The 22,902-nt window shown below is 47.2% G+C and overlaps 1 protein-coding gene across 1 annotated transcript in view; it reads left to right on the forward strand.

The window, feature by feature from the left end:
• Positions 1-22,902, forward strand: part of LOC128686269 (uncharacterized) — a 632,744-nt gene that overhangs the window by 570,775 nt on the left and 39,067 nt on the right. The window contains exons 9-10 of the mRNA XM_053773110.2: positions 21,307-21,545; positions 22,264-22,442. Coding sequence (XP_053629085.2) covers positions 21,307-21,545; positions 22,264-22,442 — 418 coding nt within the window. The remainder of the gene's footprint in view (positions 1-21,306; positions 21,546-22,263; positions 22,443-22,902) is intronic.

Genomic DNA, 22,902 nt, shown 5'->3' on the forward strand with positions numbered 1-22,902 from the left:
CACTACTGAGAAGCGACGTTACAGAGGCTGAATCTGTTTTCTTTTTTTTTATTCAAATATGTCACAGATTATACCGTGATAACCAAGAGAAAAATGAAGAAGCCCAAAAACTGGAGCTCAACATCCGGAGATTCAGCTTGGAAAGCTCAACACAGCTCAAAACACACACACACACACACACACACACACACACACACACACACACCTCACCCCAGATCCACCACAGATCTATCACATACACACACACACCACAAACGATAGATATGCCACACAGACTCACCACGGACAAACCACGGACACAACACATGCACCACGGACAAATCACGGACACTTCACAGACACCACGAACAAACCACGGACACATCTCTGACACACCACGGATACACTACAAACACTACGGACAAAAACGGACACATCATATACACCACTGACACACCACGGATACACCACAGACACCACGGACACACCACAGACACCACTGGCACACCACGGCCAAGCATGGACACATCACTGACACACCACGGACACCAGACACACCATGGACACATAATGAACACACCACAGACACATCACGGACACACCATAGACACATAATGACCACACCATAGACACATCACGGATACACCATGGACACATAATGAACACATCACAGACACATCATCGACACATCATGGTCATCAGGGACACACCACGGACACACCACAGACACAAAAGACACCACAGGCACTAGGGACACACCACGAACACTATGGACACACCACAGACACTATGGACATACCACAGACACCACGGACACACCATAGACACACCACAGACACCACGGACACACCATAGACACTACAGACACAACGGACACCAAGGACACACCACAGACACCACAGACACACCATAGACACTACGGACACCACGGACACACCGCGGACACATCACGGACACATCACGGACACATCACGGACACACCACGGACACACGACGGACACACCATGGACACCACGGACACACCACGGACACACCACGGACACACCACGGACACACCACGGACACACCACGGACACACCACGGACACACCACGGACAGCATCCATCGAAAGAAGAGAAGCTGCCTGAAACTCCGAGTTAAGAAGTGTCAAACTTAAGATTTCTCGACTAACTTTTTAGAAGATCACAATTTTTTATTTCTTTTTATCAGAGTTCAGGGAAGTCACGAGACACTTTTTTTTTCCAGGACTGAATGTGAAGCATCACAATTAGTTTCTCCAACAGTCGCAAATGTGACCCCAAGAAAAGACCCTTTGTGTCTCCTTTATATACGATGATTACTTTCGTTGTAGATTTGCGAAGGTTTATGTAATTTTAGATCTCCTGATGGTAGCTTAGATGTGTCTTGGTCGCTGCGCGATCCGAGGTGTTCATTGTGTTACATCATTTCTGCCCCTGGCGCCTCAAGGCATGCGAATGGAATAGTGCAGAGTGAGGCATATGTTTTTAATGCGGTTAAAATATTTACGTTGAGGATTTGAAGGGACTCAGAAGAGGAAAACTGATATCGAGATTTCTCTAATAAAAAATGTAAATTAGGATCTATGAGGTCTAAGTCTAATTTAAACATTTAAAATAGATCAATATCCTAAAATACACAAGCACATCAAGCTTGAAGCCCCTCTGACGTTACATTATCACGTTATGAGCGTGGAAGGCTTGAAACTTATCAGGTGTGGTACTCAGACATCATTGCATGAAAAATATTTTAGGCACACAAAGAACTTTAAGTTGATTTAAGATAGGATAACCAAAGAAAGCCAAACACTGTGACTTATTTCTGATCAGCAGGAACATTCTCTAATTATTTCACAGTAACCAATTTTATTAATAAAACTGGCATCTAACTTACACAACCAAACATTAAGAGATAGTTTCTTTTGAGGAAAACACATAAAAACTAAAAGTTTAAAGCCGACCAGATGATGCATTTTCCAGTTATTGCACAGAATTCAACAAACTATATACCTATACAGCCTTAACCCATGAGACTTTCCATTGATTTCATACGAAGCATTAAACGAGTGAAGATTGATGCCGTTCACATTTATTATATTTTAATAAGATGAGAACCTTAAACTCGTAGGGATCATATAATACCTGTGGAATGGGAGGCATTCAAATTTGATTAAAGCAAATGGAAGATAAATCCAGTTCCTTGCATCGAGAGCCCCTCACCAGCATCAAGGGGGAAAATAATGCAATAATGTAAAATAATACTACACCAATTCGAGGTTAAAAGTAGCGAAATGGCCGATCAGAGGAGCCCGTCTCCAGTAATCACACGGAAACACTTGGAAATGGTCCGTGTAGCAGTGTGTGGAGACCATCCGTGTATACAAATAGTCCCGTGATTCTTGCCTGAGATACATTACGCAAGTGTTGAAATTTTGAAGCCGATGGAATAAGGGGTTCTCGAGTAATAATCGAAAATGTATAATAAAGTAAACGAAAATGTTGCAAAATATTCCGAGAAATGGGAAACTGTCTCGTCGTTTCACTTAAAAACGCAATGAATCCACAGAATTGTATTCGTTTCAAGTTTGCTTTTTCACATTCACGTTATATATCAAACCCTCTACAATCCTGTAAGAAAAATATTTCAATTTTATTTTTCTGAAAAACAAAATTTGAGTAAATTAACAAAAAAAATGGCATCCACACCGCTCAAAATTAATACAAAAATACATTTTGGGTTTGAAGCTGATCTGAAGAGGCATTTACTATTTATTACTCGAGAAACAGTTTGTTTAACAAAACTGAGTACCAAACTGCGTTTTAATAAAATCCACCAATGGTAAAAGTATGAAGCTGTTACAGAAAAGACCTCCAGTAATTGATCCGATTCCAACGATTCCAAGTCATTGATTTTTTTGTTTGTAACATTAAAAACTATTATTTATTTCCAGAGTAGTGTTTGAGTAGATATTAATTACACTGTTTCTGTGGAAAATACTGTATATTTTCCGGAAATACGGTAATTTATAGGTAAATAGATGCCCTATATTGTATTTAATAAAAGTGTATTTTTAAAAAGAGGACAGTCGCCATTGTTAATTTGAATTGCATACAACGTTAGTGTAATGGGAAGAATTTTTCGTGATATAGAGGTTAAAATTGAGTTGACACCTCTCAAATAGGAGGCGAAATTGTTGGATGTGCATTCCTGCATAACTTGAGATATCAGACGACTGGACAAGACAGCTCCAGGAACCTCAGATAAGTCTTATGTAGTAACCTGGCCAGTGTTATTTTCATAGATAGACAGTGAGGTTTTCTGAGTAGGATACACATTAATCTCCAGTCAAATTGGTGAGTGATATTAAGATATTCTCCTTCTGTTATGTATATGTGTATATATAATCATTTATTATTTTTAATATACAGTCCACAAATTTATATATTTACCAGCATTCCTGGTGATGTATATTTCATTTATAATTAATAGGTCCAGAGCAACTTGTGGATATGACAGTGGTAGGTATCGAAGGGGAACATTTTTTGCGACCTAGGTGTCCCAAATTCCTACTTGTCTAACTGATAAATAACAGTTATCATTGTTCATTTAGTGTTATGTACATAATTATACATTCAGATAAATGCAATTTTCCACAGTTTCCATCACTGCTCTTAGCAGTATTTAATTTCCCCTTGTTCACTCATTAAGGTAAATAAACACAGTACATATCATATAAACTTGCTTAAACTGTATGGTTTAAGGTTCAGTAAAAAGTTAGTTTAAAGCCAAGTTACCATCGGGGTGGAGACACTCGTGCAAATCGCTCCATCCCAAGTCAGTCCCCAGGGAACTCCGCCCAGTAATGATCAGTGCACTTGGAGTGATTGAGCAGTGTATATACACTCAACCCTGATAGAATTAGTAAATGCGAATGCTGACTGAAATATATATGCATTATATCCAGTATATATACAAGTATTTCTTCTGACCGGCAAGCTGAATTATTGAGACTTCCTTTTAATTTTGTTATATATAGTATATGTATATATATATATATATATATATATATATATATATATATATATATATATATATATATATATATATATATATATATATATATATATATATATATATATATATATATATATATATATATATAATTATCCTTTATTTATATTTTCTTGGATTTTTTACATTTAATTAACTAATAGGATTTAATTGGTTTCCTCCGTGTAACCGGTTTGTCTTTTTGCCCATTGACTCTTTAATTAAATAATATTGATTTTTATTAAATGTATTAAATTCGTGCTTTTATATGTATCCTGTAAGTAATAATTCACCTGGTGTAGTGGAACTGCTTGAAGGTACAAGTTCTCTCCTGGAACGGAGATTGTTCCATTACCAGACTGAAATATTGCGGAATTTAAATTATGAAGGAGAGAAAGAGGGAGGGAGAGAGAGAGAGACAGAGAGAGAGAGGACATGCATTTTCATCGAAAAATTGCCAAAGAGAAGCGTGTAGTAGTGGTGGTAGCGATGGTGGTGATTCTGGTTGTTGTGGTATCTATGTTGAAGGTGGTGGCTACAGTGTTCATGGTGGTAGTAATAGTGTTGGTGATGGTGGTAGTAGCAGTGTTGGCGATGGTGATGCTAGCAGTGTTGATGGTGATAGTAGCAGTGTTGATGGTGGTGATAGCAGTGATGATGGTGGTAATAGCAGTGTTGATGGTGGTGGTAGCAGTGTTGATTGTGGTGGTAGCAGTGTTGATGATGGTGGTAGCAGTGTTGGCGATGGTGGTGGTAGCAGTGTTGATGGTGTTGGTAGCAATGGTGATGGTGGTGGTAGCAGCGTTGATGGTGGTAGTAGAAGTGTTGATGGTGGTGATAGCAGTGGTGATGGTGGTGATAGCAGTGTTGATGGTGGTGGTAGCAGTGTTGATGGTGGTGGTAGCAGTGTTGATTGTGGTGGTAGCAGTGTTGATGATGGTGGTAGCAGTGTTAGCGATGGTGGTGGTAGCAGTGTTGATGGTGGTGGTAGCAATGGTGATGGTGGTGGTAGCAGTGTTGATGGTAGTAGTAGAAGTGTTGATGGTGGTGTTAGCAGTGTTGATGGTGGTGGTAGCAGTGTTGATGGTGGTGGAAGCAATGTTGGCGATGGTGCTGGTAGCAGTGTTGATGGTGGTGGCAGAAGTGTTGATGGTGGTGGCAGAAGTGTTGATGGTGGTGGCAGCAATGTTGATGGGGGTGTTAGCAGTGTTGATGTTGGTGGTAGCAGTGTTGATAGTGGTGGTAGCAATGTTGATGGTGGTGGTAGCAGTGTTGATGGTGGTGGTAGCAGTTTTAGCGATGGTGGTGGTAGAAGCGTTGATGGTGGTTTTAACAGTGTTGATGGTGGTGGTAGCAGTGTTGATGGTGGTGGTAGCAGTGTTGATGGTGGTAGTAGAAGTGTTAATGGTGGTGGTGGCAGTGTTGATGGTGGTAGTAGCAGTGCTCTTGGTGGTGGTTCCAGTGCTGATGGTGGTGGTAGCAGTGGTGATAGCAGTGTTGATGGTGGTAGTAGAAGTGTTAATGGTGGTGGTGGCAGTGTTGATGGCGGTGGTAGCAGTGTTGACGGCGGTGGTAGCAGTGTTGATGGTGGTGGTAGCAGTGTTGATGGTGGTGGTAGTAGTGGTAATGGTGGTGGTAGCAGTGTTGATGGTGGTAGTAGAAGTGTTGATGGTGGTGGTGGCAGTGTTGATGTTGGTGGTAGCAGTGTTGATGGTGGTGGTAGCAGTGTTGATGGTGGTGGCAGCAGTGTTGATAGTGGTAGTAGAAGTGTTGATGGCGGTGGTAGCAGTGTTCTTGGTGGTGGTAGCAGTGTTGATGGTGGTGGTAGCAGTGTTGATGGTGGTGGTAGCAGTGTTGATGGTGGTGGTAGCAGTGTTGATGGTGGTGGTAGCAGTGTTGATGGTGGTGGTAGCAGTGTTGATGGTGGTAGTAGAAGTGTTGATGGCGGTGGTAGCAGTGTTCTTGGTGGTGGTAGCAGTGTTCTTGGTGGTGGTAGCAGTGTTGATGGTGGTGGTAGCAGTGTTGATGGTGGTGGTTGCAGTGTTGATGGTGGTGGTAGCAGTGTTGATGGTGGTGGTAGCAATGTTGGCGATGGTGGTGGTAGCAGTGTTGATGGTGGTGGTAGCAGTGTTGATGGTGGCGGTAGCAGTGTTGATGGTGGTGTTAGCAGTGTTGATGGTGGTGGTAGCAGTGACGATAGTGGTGGTAGAAGTGTTGGTGGTGGTGGTAGCAGTGTTCATGGTGGTGATACCAGTTCTGGCGATGGTGGTGGTAGCAGCGTTGATGGTGGTTTTAACAGTGTTGATGATGGTGATATCAGTGTTGGCGATTGTGGTGGTAGCAGTGTTGGCGATGGTGGTGGTAGCAGTGTTGATGGTGGTGTTAGCAGTGTTGATGGTGGTGGTAGCAGTGTTGCCGGCGGTAGTAGCAATGTTGATGGTAGCAGTGTTGATGGTGGTGGTAGCAGTGTTGATGGTGGTGGCAGCAATGTTGTTGGTGGTGGTTGCAGTGTTGATGGTGGTGGTAGCAGTGTTGATGGTGGTGGTAGCAGTGTTGATGGTGATGGTAGCAGTGTTGATGGTGGTGGTAGCAGTTTTTGCGATGGTGGTGGTAGCAGCGTTGATGGTGGTGGTAGCAGTGCTGATGGTGGTGGTAGCAGTGTTGATGGCGGCGGTAGCAGTGCTGATGGTGGTGTTAGCAGTGTCGATGGTGGCGGTAGCAGTGTTTTTGGTGGTGGCAGCAGTGTTGATGGTGGTGGTAGCAGTGGTAATGGTGGTGGTAGCAGTGTTGATGGTGGTAGTAGAAGTGTTGATGGTGGTGGTGGCAGTCTTGAAGTTGGTGGTAGCAGTGTTGATGGTGGTGGTAGCAGTGTTGATGGCGGTGGTAGCAGTGTTGATGGTGGTGGTAGCAGTGTTGATGGTGGTGGTAGCAGTGTTGATGGCGGTGGTAGCAGTGTTGATGGCGGTGGTAGCAGTGTTGATGGTGGTGGTAGCAGTGTTGATGGTGGTGGTAGTAGTGGTAATGGTGGTGGTAGCAGTGTTGATGGTGGTAGTAGAAGTGTTGATGGTGGTGGTGGCAGTGTTGATGGTGGTGGTAGCAGTGTTCTTGGTGGTGGTAGCAGTGTTGATGGTGGTGGTAGCAGTGTTGATGGTGGTAGTAGAAGTGTTGATGGTGGTGGTAGCAGTGTTGATAATGGTGTTAGCAGTGTTGATGGTGGTGGTAGCAGTGTTGATGGTGGTGGTAGCAATGTTGGCGATGTTGCTGGTAGCAGTGTTGATGGTGGTGGTAGCAGTGTTGATGGTGGTGGTAGCAGTGTTGATGGTGATGGTAGCAGTGTTGATGGTGGTGGTAGCAGTTTTTGCGAAGGTGGTGGTAGCAGTGTTGATGGTGGTGGTAGCAGTGCTGATGGTGGTGGTAACAGTGTTGATGGCGGCGGTAGCAGTGCTGAGGGTGGTGTTAGCAGTGTTGATGGTTGCGGTAGCAGTGCTGATGGTGGTGGTAGCAGTGTTGATGGTGGTGGTAGTAGTGGTAATGGTGGTGGTAGCAGTGTTGATGGTGGTAGTAGAATTGTTGATGGTGGTGATGGCAGTGTTGATGTTGGTGGTAGCAGTGTTGATGGTGGTGGTAGCAGTGTTGATGGTGGTGGTAGCAGTGTTGATGGTGGTGTTAGCAGTGTTGATGGTGGTGGTAGCAGTGTTGATGGTGGTGGTAGCAATGTTGGCGATGGTGGTGGTAGCAGCGTTAATGGTGGTGGTAGCAGTGTTGATGGTTGTGGTAGCAATGTTGATGGTGGTGTTAGCAGTGTTGATGGTGGTGATAGCAGTGATGATAGTGGTGGTAGCAGTATTGATGGTGGTGGTAGCAGTGTTGATGGTAGTGGTAGCAGTTTTTTGCGATGGTGGTGGTAGAAGCGTTGATGGTGGTTTTAACAGTGTTGATGGTGTTGGTAGCAGTGTTGATGGTGGTGGTAGCAGTGTTGATGGTGGTAGTAGAAGTGTTGATGGTGGTGGTGGCAGTGTTGATGGTGGTGGTAGCAGTGTTCTTGGTGGTGGTAGCAATGTTGGCGATGGTGGTGGTAGCAGTGTTGATGGTGGTGGTAGCAGTGTTGATGGTTGCGGTAGCAGTGTTGATGGTGGTGGTAGCAGTGTTGATGGTGGTGGTAGTAGTGGTAATGGTGGTGGTAGCAGTGTTGATGGTGGTAGTAGAAGTGTTGATGGTGGTGGTGGCAGTGTTGATGTTGGTGGTAGCAGTGTTGATGGTGGTGGTAGCAGTGTTGATGGTGGTGGTAGCAGTGTTGATGGTGGTGTTAGCAGTGTTGATGGTGGTGGTAGCAGTGTTGATGGTGGTGGTAGCAATGTTGGCGATGGTGGTGGTAGCAGCGTTGATGGTGGTGGTAGCAGTGTTGATGGTGGTGGTAGCAATGTTGATGGTGGTGTTAGCAGTGATGATAGTGGTGGTAGTAGTATTGATGGTGGTGGTAGCAGTGTTGATGGTGGTGGTAGCAGTTTTTTGCGATGGTGGTGGTAGAAGCGTTGATGGTGGTGTTAACAGTGTTGATGGTGGTGGTAGCAGTGTTGATGGTGGTGGTAGCAGTGTTGATGGTGGTAGTAGAAGTGTTGATGGTGGTGGTGGCAGTGTTGATGGTGGTGGTAGCAGTGTTCTTGGTGGTGGTAGCAATGTTGGCGATGGTGGTGGTAGCAGTGTTGATGGTGGTGGTAGCAGTGTTGATGGTGGTGGTAGCAGTGTTGATGGTGGTGTTAGCAGTGTTGATGGTGGTGGTAGCAGTGCTGATGGTGGTGGTAGCAGTGTTGATGGTGGTGGTAGAAGTTTTGGCGATGGTGGTGGTAGCAGCGTTGATGGTGGTTTTAACAGTGTTGATGGTTGTGGTAGCAGTGTTGCCGATCTTGGTGGTAGCATTGTTGGCGATGGTGGTGGTAGCAGTGTTGATGGTGGTGTTAGCAGTGTTGATGGTGGTGGTAGCAATGTTGATGGTGGTGGTAGCAGTGTTGATGGTGGTGGTAGCAGTGTTGAAGGTGGTGGTAGCAGTTTTGGCGATGGTGGTGGTAGCAGCGTTGATGGTGGTGGTAGCAGTGTTGATGGTGGTGGTAGCAGTTTTGGCGATGGTGGTGGTAGCAGCGTTGATGGTTGTAGTAGCAGTGTTGATGGTGGTGGTAGCAGTGTTGATGGTGATGGTAGCAGTGTTGATGGTGGTGGTAGCAGTTTTGGCGATGGTGGTGGTAGCAGCGTTGATGGTGGTGGCAGCAGTGTTGATGGCGGTGGTAGCAGTGTTGATGGCGGCGGTAGCAGTGCTGATGGTGGTAGCAGTGTTAATGGTGGTGGTAGCAGTGTTGATGGTGGTGATTGCAATGTTTGCGATGGTGGTGGTGGTAGCAGTGTTGATGTGGTAGTAGAAGTGTTAATGGTGGTGGTAGCAGTGTTGATGGTGGTGTTAGCAGTGTTGATGGTGGTGGTAGCAGTGTTGATGGTGGAGGTAGCAGTGTTGATGGTGGTGGTAGCAGTGGTAATGGTGGTGGTAGCAGTGTTGATGGTGGTAGTAGAAGTGTTGATGGTGGTGGTGGCAGTGTTGATGGTGGTGGTAGCAGTGTTGATGGTGGTGGTAGCAGTGTTGATGGTGGTGGTAGCAGTGTTGATGGTGGTGCTAGCAGTGTTGATGGTGGTGGTAGCAGTGTTGATGGTGGTGGTAGCAATGTTGGCGATGGTGGTGGTAGCACTGTTGATGGTCGTGGTAGCAGTGTTGATGGTGGTGGTAGCAATGTTGATGGTGGTGTTAGCAGGAGTTGATGGTGGTGCTAGCTGTGATGATAGTGGTGCTAGCAGTGTTGATGTTGGTGGTAGCAGTGTTGATGGTGGTGGTAGCAGTTTTTTGCGATGGTGGTGGTAGAAGCGTTGATGGTGGTTTTAACAGTGTTGATGGTGGTGTTAGCAGTGTTGATGGTGGTGGTAGCAGTGTTGATGGTGGTAGAAGTGTTGATAGTGGTGTTGGCAGTGTTGATGGTGGTGGTAGCAGTGTTTATGGTGGTGGTAGCAGTGTTCATGGTGGTGTTAGCAGTGTTGATGGTGGTGGTAGCAGTGTTGATGGTGGTGGTAGCAGTGTTGATGGTGATGGTAGCAGTGTTGATGGTGGTGGTAGCAGTTTTGGCGATGGTGGTGGTAGCAGCGTTGATGGTGGTGGTAGCAGTGTTGATGGTGGTGGTAGCAGTTTTGGCGATGGTGGTGGTAGCAGCGTTGATGGTGGTGGTAGCAGTGTTGATGGTGATGGTAGCAGTGTTTATGGTGATGGTAGCAGTGTTGATGGTGGTGGTAGCAGTTTTGGCGATGGTGTGGTAGCAGCGTTAATGGTGGTGGTAGCAGTGTTGATGGCGGTGGTAGCAGTGTTGATGGCGGCGGTAGCAGTGCTGATGGTGGTGGTAGCAGTGTTAATGGTGGTGGTAGCAGTGTTGATGGTGGAGATTGCAATGTTGGCGATGGTGGTGGTGGTAGCAGTGTTGATGTGGTAGTAGCAGTGTTAATGGTGGTGGTAGCAGTGTTGATGGTGGTGTTAGCAGTGTTGATGGTGGTGGTAGCAGTGTTGATGGTGGAGGTAGCAGTGTTGATGGTGGTGGTAGCAGTGGTAATGGTGGTGGTAGCAGTGTTGATGGTGGTAGTAGAAGTGTTGATGGTGGTGGTGGCAGTGTTGATGGTGGTGGTAGCAGTGTTGATGGTGGTGGTAGCAGTGTTCTTGGTGGTGGTAGCAATGTTGGCGATGGAGGTGGTAGCAGTGTTGATGGTGGTGGTAGCAGTGTTGATGGTTGCGGTAGCAGTGTTGATGGTGGTGGTAGCAGTGTTGATGGTGGTGGTAGTAGTGGTAATGGTGGTGGTAGCAGTGTTGATGGTGGTAGTAGAAGTGTTGATGGTAGTGGTGGCAGTGTTGATGTTGGTGGTAGCAGTGTTGATGGTGGAGGTAGCAGTGTTGATGGTGGTGGTAGCAGTGTTGATGGTGGTGTTAGCAGTGTTGATGGTGGTGGTAGCAGTGTTGATGGTGGTGGTAGCAATGTTGGCGATGGTGGTGGTAGCAGCGTTGATGGTGGTGGTAGCAGTGTTGATGGTGGTGGTAGCAATGTTGATGGTGGTGTTAGCAGTGATGATAGTGGTGGTAGCAGTATTGATGGTGGTGGTAGCAGTGTTGATGGTGGTGGTAGCAGTTTTTTGCGATGGTGGTGGTAGAAGCGTTAATGGTGGTTTTAACAGTGTTGATGGTGGTGGTAGCAGTGTTGATGGTGGTGGTAGCAGTGTTGATGGTGGTAGTAGAAGTGTTGATGGTGGTGGTGGCAGTGTTGATGGTGGTGTTAGCAGTGTTGATGGTGGTGGTAGCAGTGCTGATGGTGGTGGTAGCAGTGTTGATGGTGGTGGTAGCAGTTTTGGCGATGGTGGTGGTAGCAGCGTTGATGGTGGTTTTAACAGTGTTGATGGTGGTGGTAGCAGTGTTGCCGATCTTGGTGGTAGCATTGTTGGCGATGGTGGTGGTAGCAGTGTTGATGGTGGTGTTAGCAGTGTTGATGGTGGTGGTAGCAGTGTTGATGGTGGTGGTAGCAGTGTTGATGGTGGTGGTAGCAGTGTTGAAGGTGGTGGTAGCAGTTTTGGCGATGGTGGTGGTAGCAGCGTTGATGGTGGTGATAGCAGTGTTGATGGTTGTGGTAGCAGTTTTGGCGATGGTGGTGGTAGCAGCGTTGATGGTTGTGGTAGCAGTGTTGATGGTGGTGGTAGCAGTGTTGATGGTGATGGTAGCAGTGTTGATGGTGGTGGTAGCAGTTTTGGCGATGGTGGTGGTAGCAGCGTTGATGGTGGTGGCAGCAGTGTTAATGGCGGTGGTAGCAGTGTTGATGGCGGCGGTAGAAGTGCTGATGGTGGTAGCAGTGTTAATGGTGGTGGTAGCAGTGTTGATGGTGGTGATTGCAATGTTGGCGATGGTGGTGGTGGTAGCAGTGTTGATGTGGTAGTAGCAGTGTTAATGGTGGTGGTAGCAGTGTTGATGGTGGTGTTAGCAGTGTTGATGGTGGTGGTAGCAGTGTTGATGGTGGAGGTAGCAGTGTTGATGGTGGTGGTAGCAGTGGTAATGGTGGTGGTAGCAGTGTTGATGGTGGTAGTAGAAGTGTTGATGGTGGTGGTGGCAGTGTTGATGGTGGTGGTAGCAGTGTTGATGGTGGTGGTAGCAGTGTTGATGGTCGTGGTAGCAGTGTTGATGGTGGTGCTAGCAGTGTTGATGGTGGTGGTAGCAGTGTTGATGGTGGTGGTAGCAATGTTGGCGATGGTGGTGGTAGCACTGTTGATGGTCGTGGTACCAGTGTTGATGGTGGTGGTAGCAATGTTGATGGTGGTGTTAGCAGGAGTTGATGGTGGTGCTAGCTGTGATGATAGTGGTGCTAGCAGTGTTGATGTTGGTGGTAGCAGTGTTGATGGTGGTGGTAGCAGTTTTTTGCGATGGTGGTGGTAGAAGCGTTGATGGTGGTTTTAACAGTGTTGATGGTGGTGTTAGCAGTGTTGATGGTGGTGGTAGCAGTGTTGATGGTGGTAGAAGTGTTGATAGTGGTGTTGGCAGTGTTGATGGTGGTGGTAGCAGTGTTTATGGTGGTGGTAGCAGTGTTCATGGTGGTGTTAGCAGTGTTGATGGTGGTGGTAGCAGTGTTGATGGTGGTGGTAGCAGTGTTGATGGTGATGGTAGCAGTGTTGATGGTGGTGGTAGCAGTTTTGGCGATGGTGGTGGTAGCAGCGTTGATGGTGGTGGTAGCAGTGTTGATGGTGGTGGTAGCAGTTTTGGCGATGGTGGTGGTAGCAGCGTTGATGGTGGTGGTAGCAGTGTTGATGGTGATGGTAGCAGTGTTTATGGTGATGGTAGCAGTGTTGATGGTGGTGGTAGCAGTTTTGGCGATGGTGGTGGTAGCAGCGTTGATGGTGGTGGTAGCAGTGTTGATGGCGGTGGTAGCAGTGTTGATGGTGGCGGTAGCAGTGCTGATGGTGGTGGTAGCAGTGTTAATGGTGGTGGTAGCAGTGTTGATGGTGGAGATTACAATGTTGGCGATGGTGGTGGTGGTAGCAGTGTTGATGTGGTAGTAGCAGTGTTAATGGTGGTGGTAGCAGTGTTGATGTTGGTGTTAGCAGTGTTGATGGTGGTGGTAGCAGTGTTGATGGTGGAGGTAGCAGTGTTGATGGTGGTGGTAGCAGTGGTAATGGTGGTGGTAGCAGTGTTGATGGTGGTAGTAGAAGTGTTGATGGTGGTGGTGGCAGTGTTGATGGTGGTGGTAGCAGTGTTGATGGTGGTGGTAGCAGTGTTGATGGTTGTGGTAGCAGTGTTGATGGTGGTGCTAGCAGTGTTGATGGTGGTGGTAGCAGTGTTGATGGTGGTGGTAGCAATGTTGGCGATGGTGGTGGTAGCAGTGTTGATGGTGGTGGTAGCAGTGTTGATGGTGGTGGTAGCAATGTTGATGGTGGTGTTACCAGTGTTGATGGTGGTGGTATCTGTGATGATAGTGGTGGTAGCAGTGTTGATGGTGGTGGTAGCAGTGTTGATGGTGGTGGTAGCAGTTTTTTGCGATGGTGGTGGTAGAAGCGTTGATGGTGGTTTTAACAGTGTTGATGGTTGTGTTAGCAGTGTTGATGGTGATGGTAGCAGTGTTGATGGTGGTAGTAGAAGTGTTGATGGTTGTGGTGGCAGTGTTGATGGTGGTGGTAGCAGTGTTCTTGGTGGTGGTAGCAGTGTTGATGGTGGTGGTAGCAGTGTTGATGGTGGTAGTAGAAGTGTTGTTGGTGGTGGTGGTGGCAGTGTTGATAGTGGTGGTAGCAGTGTTCTTGGTGGTGGTAGCAGTGTTGATGGTGGTGGTAGCAGTGGTGATGGTGGTGGCAGCAATGTTGGCGATGGTGGTTGTAGCAGTGTTGATGGTGGTAGTAGCAGTGTTGATGGTGGTGGTAGCTGTGTTGATGGGGGTGGTAGCAATATTGGCGATGGTGGTGGTAGCAGTGTTGATGGTGGTTGTAGCAGTGTTGATGGTGGTGGTAGCAGTGTTGATGGGGGTGGTAGCAGTGTTGATGGCGGTGGTAGCAATGTTGGCGATGGTGGTGGTAGCAGTGTTGATGGTGGTAGTAGCAGTGTTGATGGTGGTGGTAGCAGTGTTGATGGTGGTGTTAGCAGTGTTGATTGTGGTGGTAGCAGTGTTGATGGTGGTGGTAGCAATGTTGGCGATGGTGGTGGTAGCAGTGTTGATGGTGGTAGTAGCAGTGTTGATGGGGGTGGTAGCAGTGTTGATGGTGGTGTTAGCAGTGTTGATGGTGGTGGTAGCAGTGTTGATGGTGGAGGTAGCAATGTTGGCGATGGTGGTGGTAGCAGTGTTGATGGTGGTGGTAGCAGTGTTGATGGTGGTGGTAGCAGTGTTGATGGTGGTGTTAGCAGTGTTGATGGTGGTGTTAGCAGTGTTGATGGTGGTGGTAGCAGTGATGATAGTGGTTGCAGCAGTGTTGATGGTGGTGGTAGCAGTGTTGATGGTGGTGGTAGCAGTTTTGGCGGTGTTGATGGTGATGGTAGCAGTGTTGATGGTGGTAGTAGAAGTGTTGATGGTTGTGGTGGCAGTGTTGATGGTGGTGGTAGCAGTGTTCTTGGTGGTGGTAGCAGTGTTGATGGTGGTGGTAGCAGTGTTGATGGTGGTAGTAGAAGTGTTGTTGGTGGTGGTGGTGGCAGTGTTGATGGTGGTGGTAGCAGTGTTCTTGGTGGTGGTAGCAGTGTTGATGGTGGTGGTAGCAGTGGTGATGGTGGTGGCAGCAATGTTATCGATGGTGGTGGTAGCAGTGTTGATGGTGGTAGTAGCAGTGTTGATGGTGGTGGTAGCAGTGTTGATGGGGGTGGTAGCAATATTGGCGATGGTGGTGGTAGCAGTGTTGATGGTGGTAGTAGCAGTGTTGATGGTGGTGGTAGCAGTGTTGATGGGGGTGGTAGCAGTGTTGATGGCGGTGGTAGCAATGTTGGCGATGGTGGTGGTAGCAGTGTTGATGGTGGTAGTAGCAGTGTTGATGGTGGTGGTAGCAGTGTTGATGGTGGTGTTAGCAGTGTTGATTGTGGTGGTAGCAGTGTTGATGGTGGTGGTAGCAATGTTGGCGATGGTGGTGGTAGCAGTGTTGATGGTGGTAGTAGCAGTGTTGATGGGGGTGGTAGCAGTGTTGATGGTGGTGTTAGCACTGTTGATGGTGGTGGTAGCAGTGTTGATGGTGGAGGTAGCAATGTTGGCGATGGTGGTGGTAGCAGTGTTGATGGTGGTGGTAGCAGTGTTGATGGTGGTGGTAGCAGTGTTGATGGTGGTGTTATCAGTGTTGATGGTGGTGTTAGCAGTGTTGTTGGTGGTGGTAGCAGTGATGATAGTGGTTGCAGCAGTGTTGATGGTGGTGGTAGCAGTGTTGATGGTGGTGGTAGCAGTTTTGGCGGTGGTGGTGGAAGCAGCGTTGATGGTGGTTTTAACAGTGTTGATGGCGGTAGTAGCAATCTTGATGGTGGTGGTAGCAGTGTTGATGGTGGTGGTAGCAGTGTTGGCGATGCTGGTGTTAGCAGTGTTGATGGTGGTGGTAGCAGTGTTGCCGGCGGTAGTAGCAATGTTGATGGTGGTGGTAGCAGTGTTGATGGTGGTGGTAGAAGTGTTGATGGTGGTGGCTGCAGTGTTGATGGTGGTGGTAGCAGTGTTGATTGTGGTGGTAGCAGTGTTGATGGTGGTGGCAGCAATGTTGATGGTGGTGGTAGCAGTGTTGATGGTGGTGGCAGCAATGTTGATGGTGGTGGCTGCAGTGTTGATGGTGGTGGTAGCAGTGTTGATTGTGGTGGTAGAAGTGTTGATGGTGATGGTAGCAGTGTTGATGGTGGTGGTAGCAGTTTTGGCGATGGTGGTGGTAGCAGTGTTGATGGCGGCGGTAGCAGTGCAGATGGTGGTGGTAGCAGTGTGTGATGGTGGTGGTAGCAGTGTTAATGGTGGTAGTAGCATTGTTGATGGTGGTGGTAGCAGTGTTGATGGTGGTGTTAGCAGTGTTGATGTTGGTGGTAGCAGTGTTGATGGTGGTGGTAGCAGTGGTAATGGTGGTGGTAGCAGTGTTGATGGTGGTAGTAGAAGTGTTGATGGTGGTGGTGGCAGTGTTGATGGTGGTGGTAGCAGTGTTGATGGTGGTGGTAGCTAGTGCCGGATCAGCCGGGCTGTGGCTCATACGTTGGACTGCGTGCGGCCAGCAGTAACAGCCTAGTTGATCAGGCCCTGATCCATCGGGAGGCCTGGTCATGGACCGGGCCGCGGGGACGTTGGTCCCCGGAATAACCTCCAGGTAACCAGGTAGCAGTGTTGATGGCGGCGGTAGCAGTGTTGATGGTGGTAGTAGCAGTGTTGATAGTGGTGGTAGCAGTGTTGATGGTGGTGGTAGCAGTGTTGATGGTGGTGGTAGCAGTGTTGATGGTGGTGGTAGCAATGTTGGCGATGGTGGTGGTAGCAGTGTTGATGGTGGTGGTAGTAGTGTTGGCGATGCTGGTGTTAGCAGTGTTGATGGTGGTGGTAGCAGTGTTGCCGGCGGTAGTAGCAATGTTGATGGTGGTGGTAGCAGTGTTGCCGGCGGTAGTAGCAATGTTGATGGTGGTGGTAGCAGTGTTGCCGGCGGTAGTAGCAATGTTGATGGTGGTGGTAGCAGTGTTGCCGGCGGTAGTAGCAATGTTGATGGTGGTGGTAGCAGTGTTGCCGGCGGTAGTAGCAGTGTTGATGGTGGTGGTAGGAGTTTTGGCGATGGTGGTGGTAGCAGCGTTGATGCTGGTGGTAGCAGTGTTGATGGTGGTGGTAGCAGTGTTGATGGCGGCGGTAGCAGTGCTGATGGTGACGGTTGCAATGTTGGCGATGGTGGTGGTAGCAGTGTTGATGGTGGTGGTAGCAGTGTTAATGGTGGTAGTAGCAGTGTTGATGGAGGTGGTAGCAGTGTTGATGGTGGTGTTAGCAGTGTTGATGGTGGTGGTAGCAGTGTTGATGGTGGTGGTAGCCAGTGCCGGATCAGCCGGGCTGTGGCTCGTACATTGGACTGCGTGCGGCCAGCAGTAACAGCCTAGTTGATCAGGCCCTGATCCATCGGGAGGCCTGGTCATGGACCGGGCCGCGGGGGCGTTGATCCCCGGAATAACCTCCAGGTAACCAAGTAGCAGTGTTGATGGCGGTGGTAGCAGTGTTGATGGTGGTGGTAGCAGTGTTGATGGTGGTGGTAGCAGTGTTGATGGTGGCGGTAGCAGTGTTGATGGTGGAGGTAGCAGTGTTGATGGTGGTGGTAGCAATGTTGGCGATGGTGGTGGTAGCAGTGTTGATGGTGGTAGTAGCAGTGTTGATGGTGGTGGTAGCAGTGTTGATGGTGGTGTTAGCAGTGTTGATGGTGGTGGTAACAGTTTTGATGGTGGTGGTAGCAATGTTGGAATGTTGGCGATGGTGGTGGTAGCAGTGTTGATGGTGGTGGTAGCAGTGTTGATGGTGGTGTTAGCAGTGTTGATGGTGGTGGTAGCAGTGTTGATGGTGGTGATAGCAATGTTGGCGATGGTGGTGGTAGCAGTGTTGATGGTGGTAGTAGCAGTGTTATGGTGGTGGTAGCAGTGTTGATGGTGGTGTTAGCAGTGTTGATGGTGGTGGTAGCAGTTTTGATGGTGGTGGTAGCAATGTTGGCGATGGTGGTGGTAGCAGTGTTGATGGTGTTAGTAGCAGTGTTGATGGTGGTGGTAGCAGTGTTGATGGTGGTGTTAGCAGTGTTGATGGTGGTGGTAGCAGTGTTGATGGTGGTGGTAGCAGTGTTGATGGTGGTGGTAGCAGTGTTGATGGTGGTGGCAGCAATGTTGATGGTGGTGGTTGCAGTGTTGATGGTGGTGGTAGCAGTGTTGATGGTGGTGGTAGCAGTGTTGCTGGCGGTAGTAGCAATGTTGATGGTGGTGGTAGCAGTGTTGATGGTGGTGTTAGCAGTGTTGATGGTTGTGGTAGCAGTGTTGCTGGCGGTAGCAGCAATGTTGATGGTGGTGGTAGCAGTGTTGATGGTGGTGGTAGCAGTGTTGATAGTGGTGATAGCAGTGTTGATGGTGGTGGTAGCAGTGTTGATGGTGGTGTTAGCAGTGTTGATGGTTGTGGTAGCAGTGTTGCTGGCGGTAGCAGCAATGTTGATGGTGGTGGTAGCAGTGTTTATGGTGGTGATAGTAGTGTTGTTGGTGGTGGTAGCAGTGTTGATGGTGGTGGTAGCAGTGTTGATAGTGGTGGTAGCAGTGTTGATGGTGGTGGTAGTAGTGTTGATGGTGGTGGTAGCAGTGTTGATGGTGGTGGTAGCAGTGTTGATGGTGGTGGCAGCAGTGTTGATGGTGGTGGCAGCAGTGTTGATGGTGGTGGCAGCAGTATTGATGGTGGTGTTAGCAGTGTTGATGGTGGTGGCAGCAGTGTTGATGGTGGTGGTAGCAGTGTTGATGGTGGTGGCAGCAGTGTTGATGGTGGTGGCAGCAGTGTTGATGGTGGTGGCAGCAGTGTTGATGGTGGTGGCAGCAGTGTTGATGGTGGTGGCAGCAGTGTTGATGGTTGTGGCAGCAGTGTTGATGGTGGTGGCAGCAGTGTTGATGGTGGTGGCAGCAGTGTTGATGGTGGTGGCAGCAGTGTTGATGGTGGTGGCAGCAGTGTTGATGGTGGTGGCAGCAGTGTTGATGGTGGTGGCAGCAGTGTTGATGGTGGTGGTAGTTATGGTTAAGTCGTTGGTGTTGATGTGGTAGGTAGAGTATAACTTTATTCCCATCGCTCTGTTTACTTTCCTCAGTGGTACTTTGCTATTCTGTATTTGTAAAAAAAAAAATCCGTGAATTTCTACGGGCTTAGTGTTTATGTCTGCTGTGAAAATCTTATGGTAGTCAAAGGTAATGAAAACATTCTGCTACCGCCATTCTACTTTCTTTTAGTTGACTGCTGGTCTTTTAAGATTTCGCTCAATTTTATTTTCTCTCATCAGAGTATGAACCTACTCTGAGTAATGAGCCAATTCTACAGATTATTCTTGATTTGGATATCGTGTTTGTGTAGGAATACTGATTTTTGTGTAGGTTACTGGACTTTCTCTTAAGTATTTAGGTTAAGGTGAGTAGACCTCACAATGTCATTAAGGCTGCAGCAGCTCACCTCTATACCGACACTGAACGTTAACCCTAAAATATGGATATATGTGAAATATGCACTAATATATACTACGCATCTCTCACCGTATATACCCATTCAACGTTAATACATCTCCATCTTCCGTATTGTGTCAGTTCAACATTATTTTTTTCGGGGGTGGGGGAGTTAGGCCGTACGAGTGAGATGGCAAGAATGTGGATGAGAAGGAGTGAGGTAGGATAGAAAGAGTGAAAAAACTGGGGTAAATAGGAAAAAAGAGAGAGGTAGGAAAGATTATGTGACCTGGGCCACTTTGAGTGGGTTTTTTAAGAGTGGTTTTTGTCATATAGTGATGAGTTTCCAGCTCAATTTATGACGTACCAGTTCTGTCTGGCTTCGCATAGTGGCATCAGCCTGTCTGTTGATAAACAGCTCACCAACTTGTCCCAACACATCAATGGGAGCTGCGGCTTCCATTAACTTCCTTGACACTGTCTCTCACACCCATGTTCTCACTCTGGGTTGTGAGACCACTACAATGTTCACAACTGAACTTTGATTATCAGTGAATGATAAAGCATTCTCTTGGAAATTGGTGTTGTGGTAGTTGTAGTGGTGGTACTGATGGTGGGAGTGTGGTAATTGTGGTGGTAGAGGTAACGTTAATAGGATTGGCCTGGTGGTAGCAGTGATGGTGGACTCGTAATGAAGGTGGTGGTGCCAGCACTAGTATGGGGCGAAGTTGGAGTGGGTGTTGTAAAAGCAAGTTTGGTGATGAGGCTTTACACACCACTTAAAATTTGATATCATCCTTGCAACGTTTGGGGTTGAGATGAAGCTCTCTGAGGGTCACAGCTTCCATTTAGTCACGCTACACGAGTATTCAAATTCTCTGTTGGGAACCTTGAAAACAATGGGTTCGTGCATACAGATAACGCCTCGTGGTAATAAATACACTACATAACGGAGGACAATACTGTAGTATGCACCGCCATCTAGGCCACGTAACATATCTGCTACGAGGCTAGTGCCCAGGAGTGTACCGCTCTCAGTGTATATCCACCAAGAGGTGTAGTTCTTTAAATGTATATACACCGCTTGTTGTGTATTTCTAATTATGTAGAAATACTTCAAAAATAGTTAGAAAATAGAGACTAAATTGTTTTAGAAATTGTAATCCCGCTACAAACATTTCTCATTACGAGTACGAGTAGTTTATGTGTGCTTAAAGCAGAAGGCTCGATCCTTCGTCATCCCAGACGGGAGTATAGTGTCTCATGACCCAGCTATGGCATTAGAAAAGAAACATCTATAACCAGGAAAATATTTACATCGGTGGCAATAAAATAATCGCAAGTTTTAATACTACTTTTATTATTAAATAGAAATTTTATCATCAGCAGTCCTGTGAAAAAAAAAATTAAATAAATGTTAAAGCCTAAAGACCTTCAAGAGAGAAATAGACCTAAGAAAGAATTAATTTTTCGAGGGTGGTGAGCAGGAAGGTTGGTCTGAGGAGGAAGTAGCAGCGACCAACTACATACATCAATTAAAAATGCAAATATTGCATGACCACGGGGTTAGGAATGCACTGCACCCATCAATTTCTAACAGGCAGGGTTCGCAAACTGAAATTCGATCCAGACAAAAGCAGTTACATGAGTACACACCTCGGTAAACACACTCACGAGGGACCAAATCATAGGGACACAGGGGGGAGACAAGTACATTGACGAACCATTGGTGCATTATATTAGAAAGTCTTTTGTACAGGGATAATGTCAAGGTGAAACAAACTAGAAACTTTTTTGAAGAGAGACTTTTATGTGAATTTCAAATTAGACACTATAGACCCATATTCACATATTGTTTGCTTGAGGTTGAGAGGAAGGACCCAATAACTGTAGCTCAACTCTCAAAAGGCCAACAAATGAGGGCAATGAGTACATAGAACTTAACTGTCTGCCATATTCCTCCACCCTTGTGGCAGGTCGTATACTTCAGCACATATAACATTCCTGACTACCATCTCCTAGCACTATGTAGTGTTTCCTAGAGCTTCAGTACCGTGAGCTTACCTGTTTTCTGTCTTCCTTTTCTCCAGGGGCAGATCATGTGCCTCAGAGGCTTCCATATACGACGGATTGACCAACGAAGGCCACGACAACCTTCTGAGGAAGCTGTGTGGACCCATGGCAAGGGAGCCTCGGGACCCCTCCGGTAGGTTCGTCCAGCAGGCGTTCTTCTTGTCTTCATCCAACACCATGGAGATCGAACTCAGGCTGGGACCAGGAACAAACCTCCTCAACCAGTTCCTCGTCGGCGGGTATTACTTCCACAACAGTAAGTGTTTTTTTGTGGTGTGTATTGTTTAGTTGAGCGGCTTAGTGATTTGGTGGTTTTGGCAACTAAGGAAGTTTTTTTGTGGATTGTGGTTTGTCTAGTTAGTGGCCTGGGCAGCGGTGAGTAGTTTTTTGTGGTGTGTGGTTTTTGTAGTTTGAAAACTAGAAAATAGATGATTTTTGTTGTACGCAGATTACGTGGTAAGTGTACTGGGGTATTCACCGCTAAGACTGAGCAGATGTTAAAGGATTACTGTGAGGGAAGAATAATTATTTGCGGAGTTTAATATGGACAGCTAATGGTGGATGTAACTGTATCTGTGGTGTAAGGGGAGTTAGTAATGGCGCTGGTGTTAGTGGTAATGGTGGTGTTTACGGTAGTGGTGATGGTAGTTATGTTTGTTGGTATAGGTTGTGCGTTTCCTTGTGAGTGTGTGTGTGTGTTTAGAAGTGGGCTGTAAGACATGAGCAACACTTGCCAATAAAGATATCTAGGTGTTGCACACGAGTCTTAATCCTCAACGTGTAGGTATTGTATACTATCAATAATATGATCGAGGTAGTTGTGTTTACCACTGGTGGATAGTTCTTACAAGATGAAAGCACTAACATGATAGAAGAACTAGCATGATATAGGCGTTAGCATGATGGAGGCATCATCATGAGGGAGGCTCTGTCACCATGATGGTAGCATGATGGAAGCTTCTTCCCTGCACCAGCTCGTCTGGAGGGTACCAAGAAGCCAACGAGCGTCTGCGATGTCATGTTCTACGGGGCTTCGAGTCCCGACCAAGGCTTCGTCAGGCATCCTTCAGCGACCCTCCTCTGGAACGTGGAAGGATCTCTCAACTGCAGCTACCTCTTCGTGCCTACTGCCACTCAGTCACTCTCCCTCACGGTAAGTGTCATCATTCACAGTGCCACCTTTCCCCGCTCGGTGAGCGTCACTCTCCCTCACAATGAGGGCCACTTCCCCCCCTCATAGTATCATTCTCCCAGAGTCACAATGTCACCTAACCTCAGCTATACAGAATGAGAGGCAGCTAGACGATACGTAATCTTAGCTGTCATCACTGATATGGGCCGTGAGTTTTCCCTGCTGACCACCTTTCTCCTGTTTTCGTATGTACTATCATATTCTCCAATGTACTCACATGTAGTCCTGTGTATTTTAAAGAGTTCCTATATACTCTCATATGCTCAAATTCGCAGCCTTGTGTTTCACATTACTGTCCGAGGCAAAAAGTGTCCAGGCAGTCTTCCCTTCACACACACACACACACACACACACACACACACACACACATGCAAAAGTTGACCCACTAACAACGCCTTCCCTTTTATCCTCAATAAAAATA

This window comes from Cherax quadricarinatus, chromosome 17 (assembly GCF_038502225.1).
Source record: "Cherax quadricarinatus isolate ZL_2023a chromosome 17, ASM3850222v1, whole genome shotgun sequence".
Taxonomy (NCBI): Eukaryota; Metazoa; Arthropoda; class Malacostraca; order Decapoda; family Parastacidae; genus Cherax; species Cherax quadricarinatus.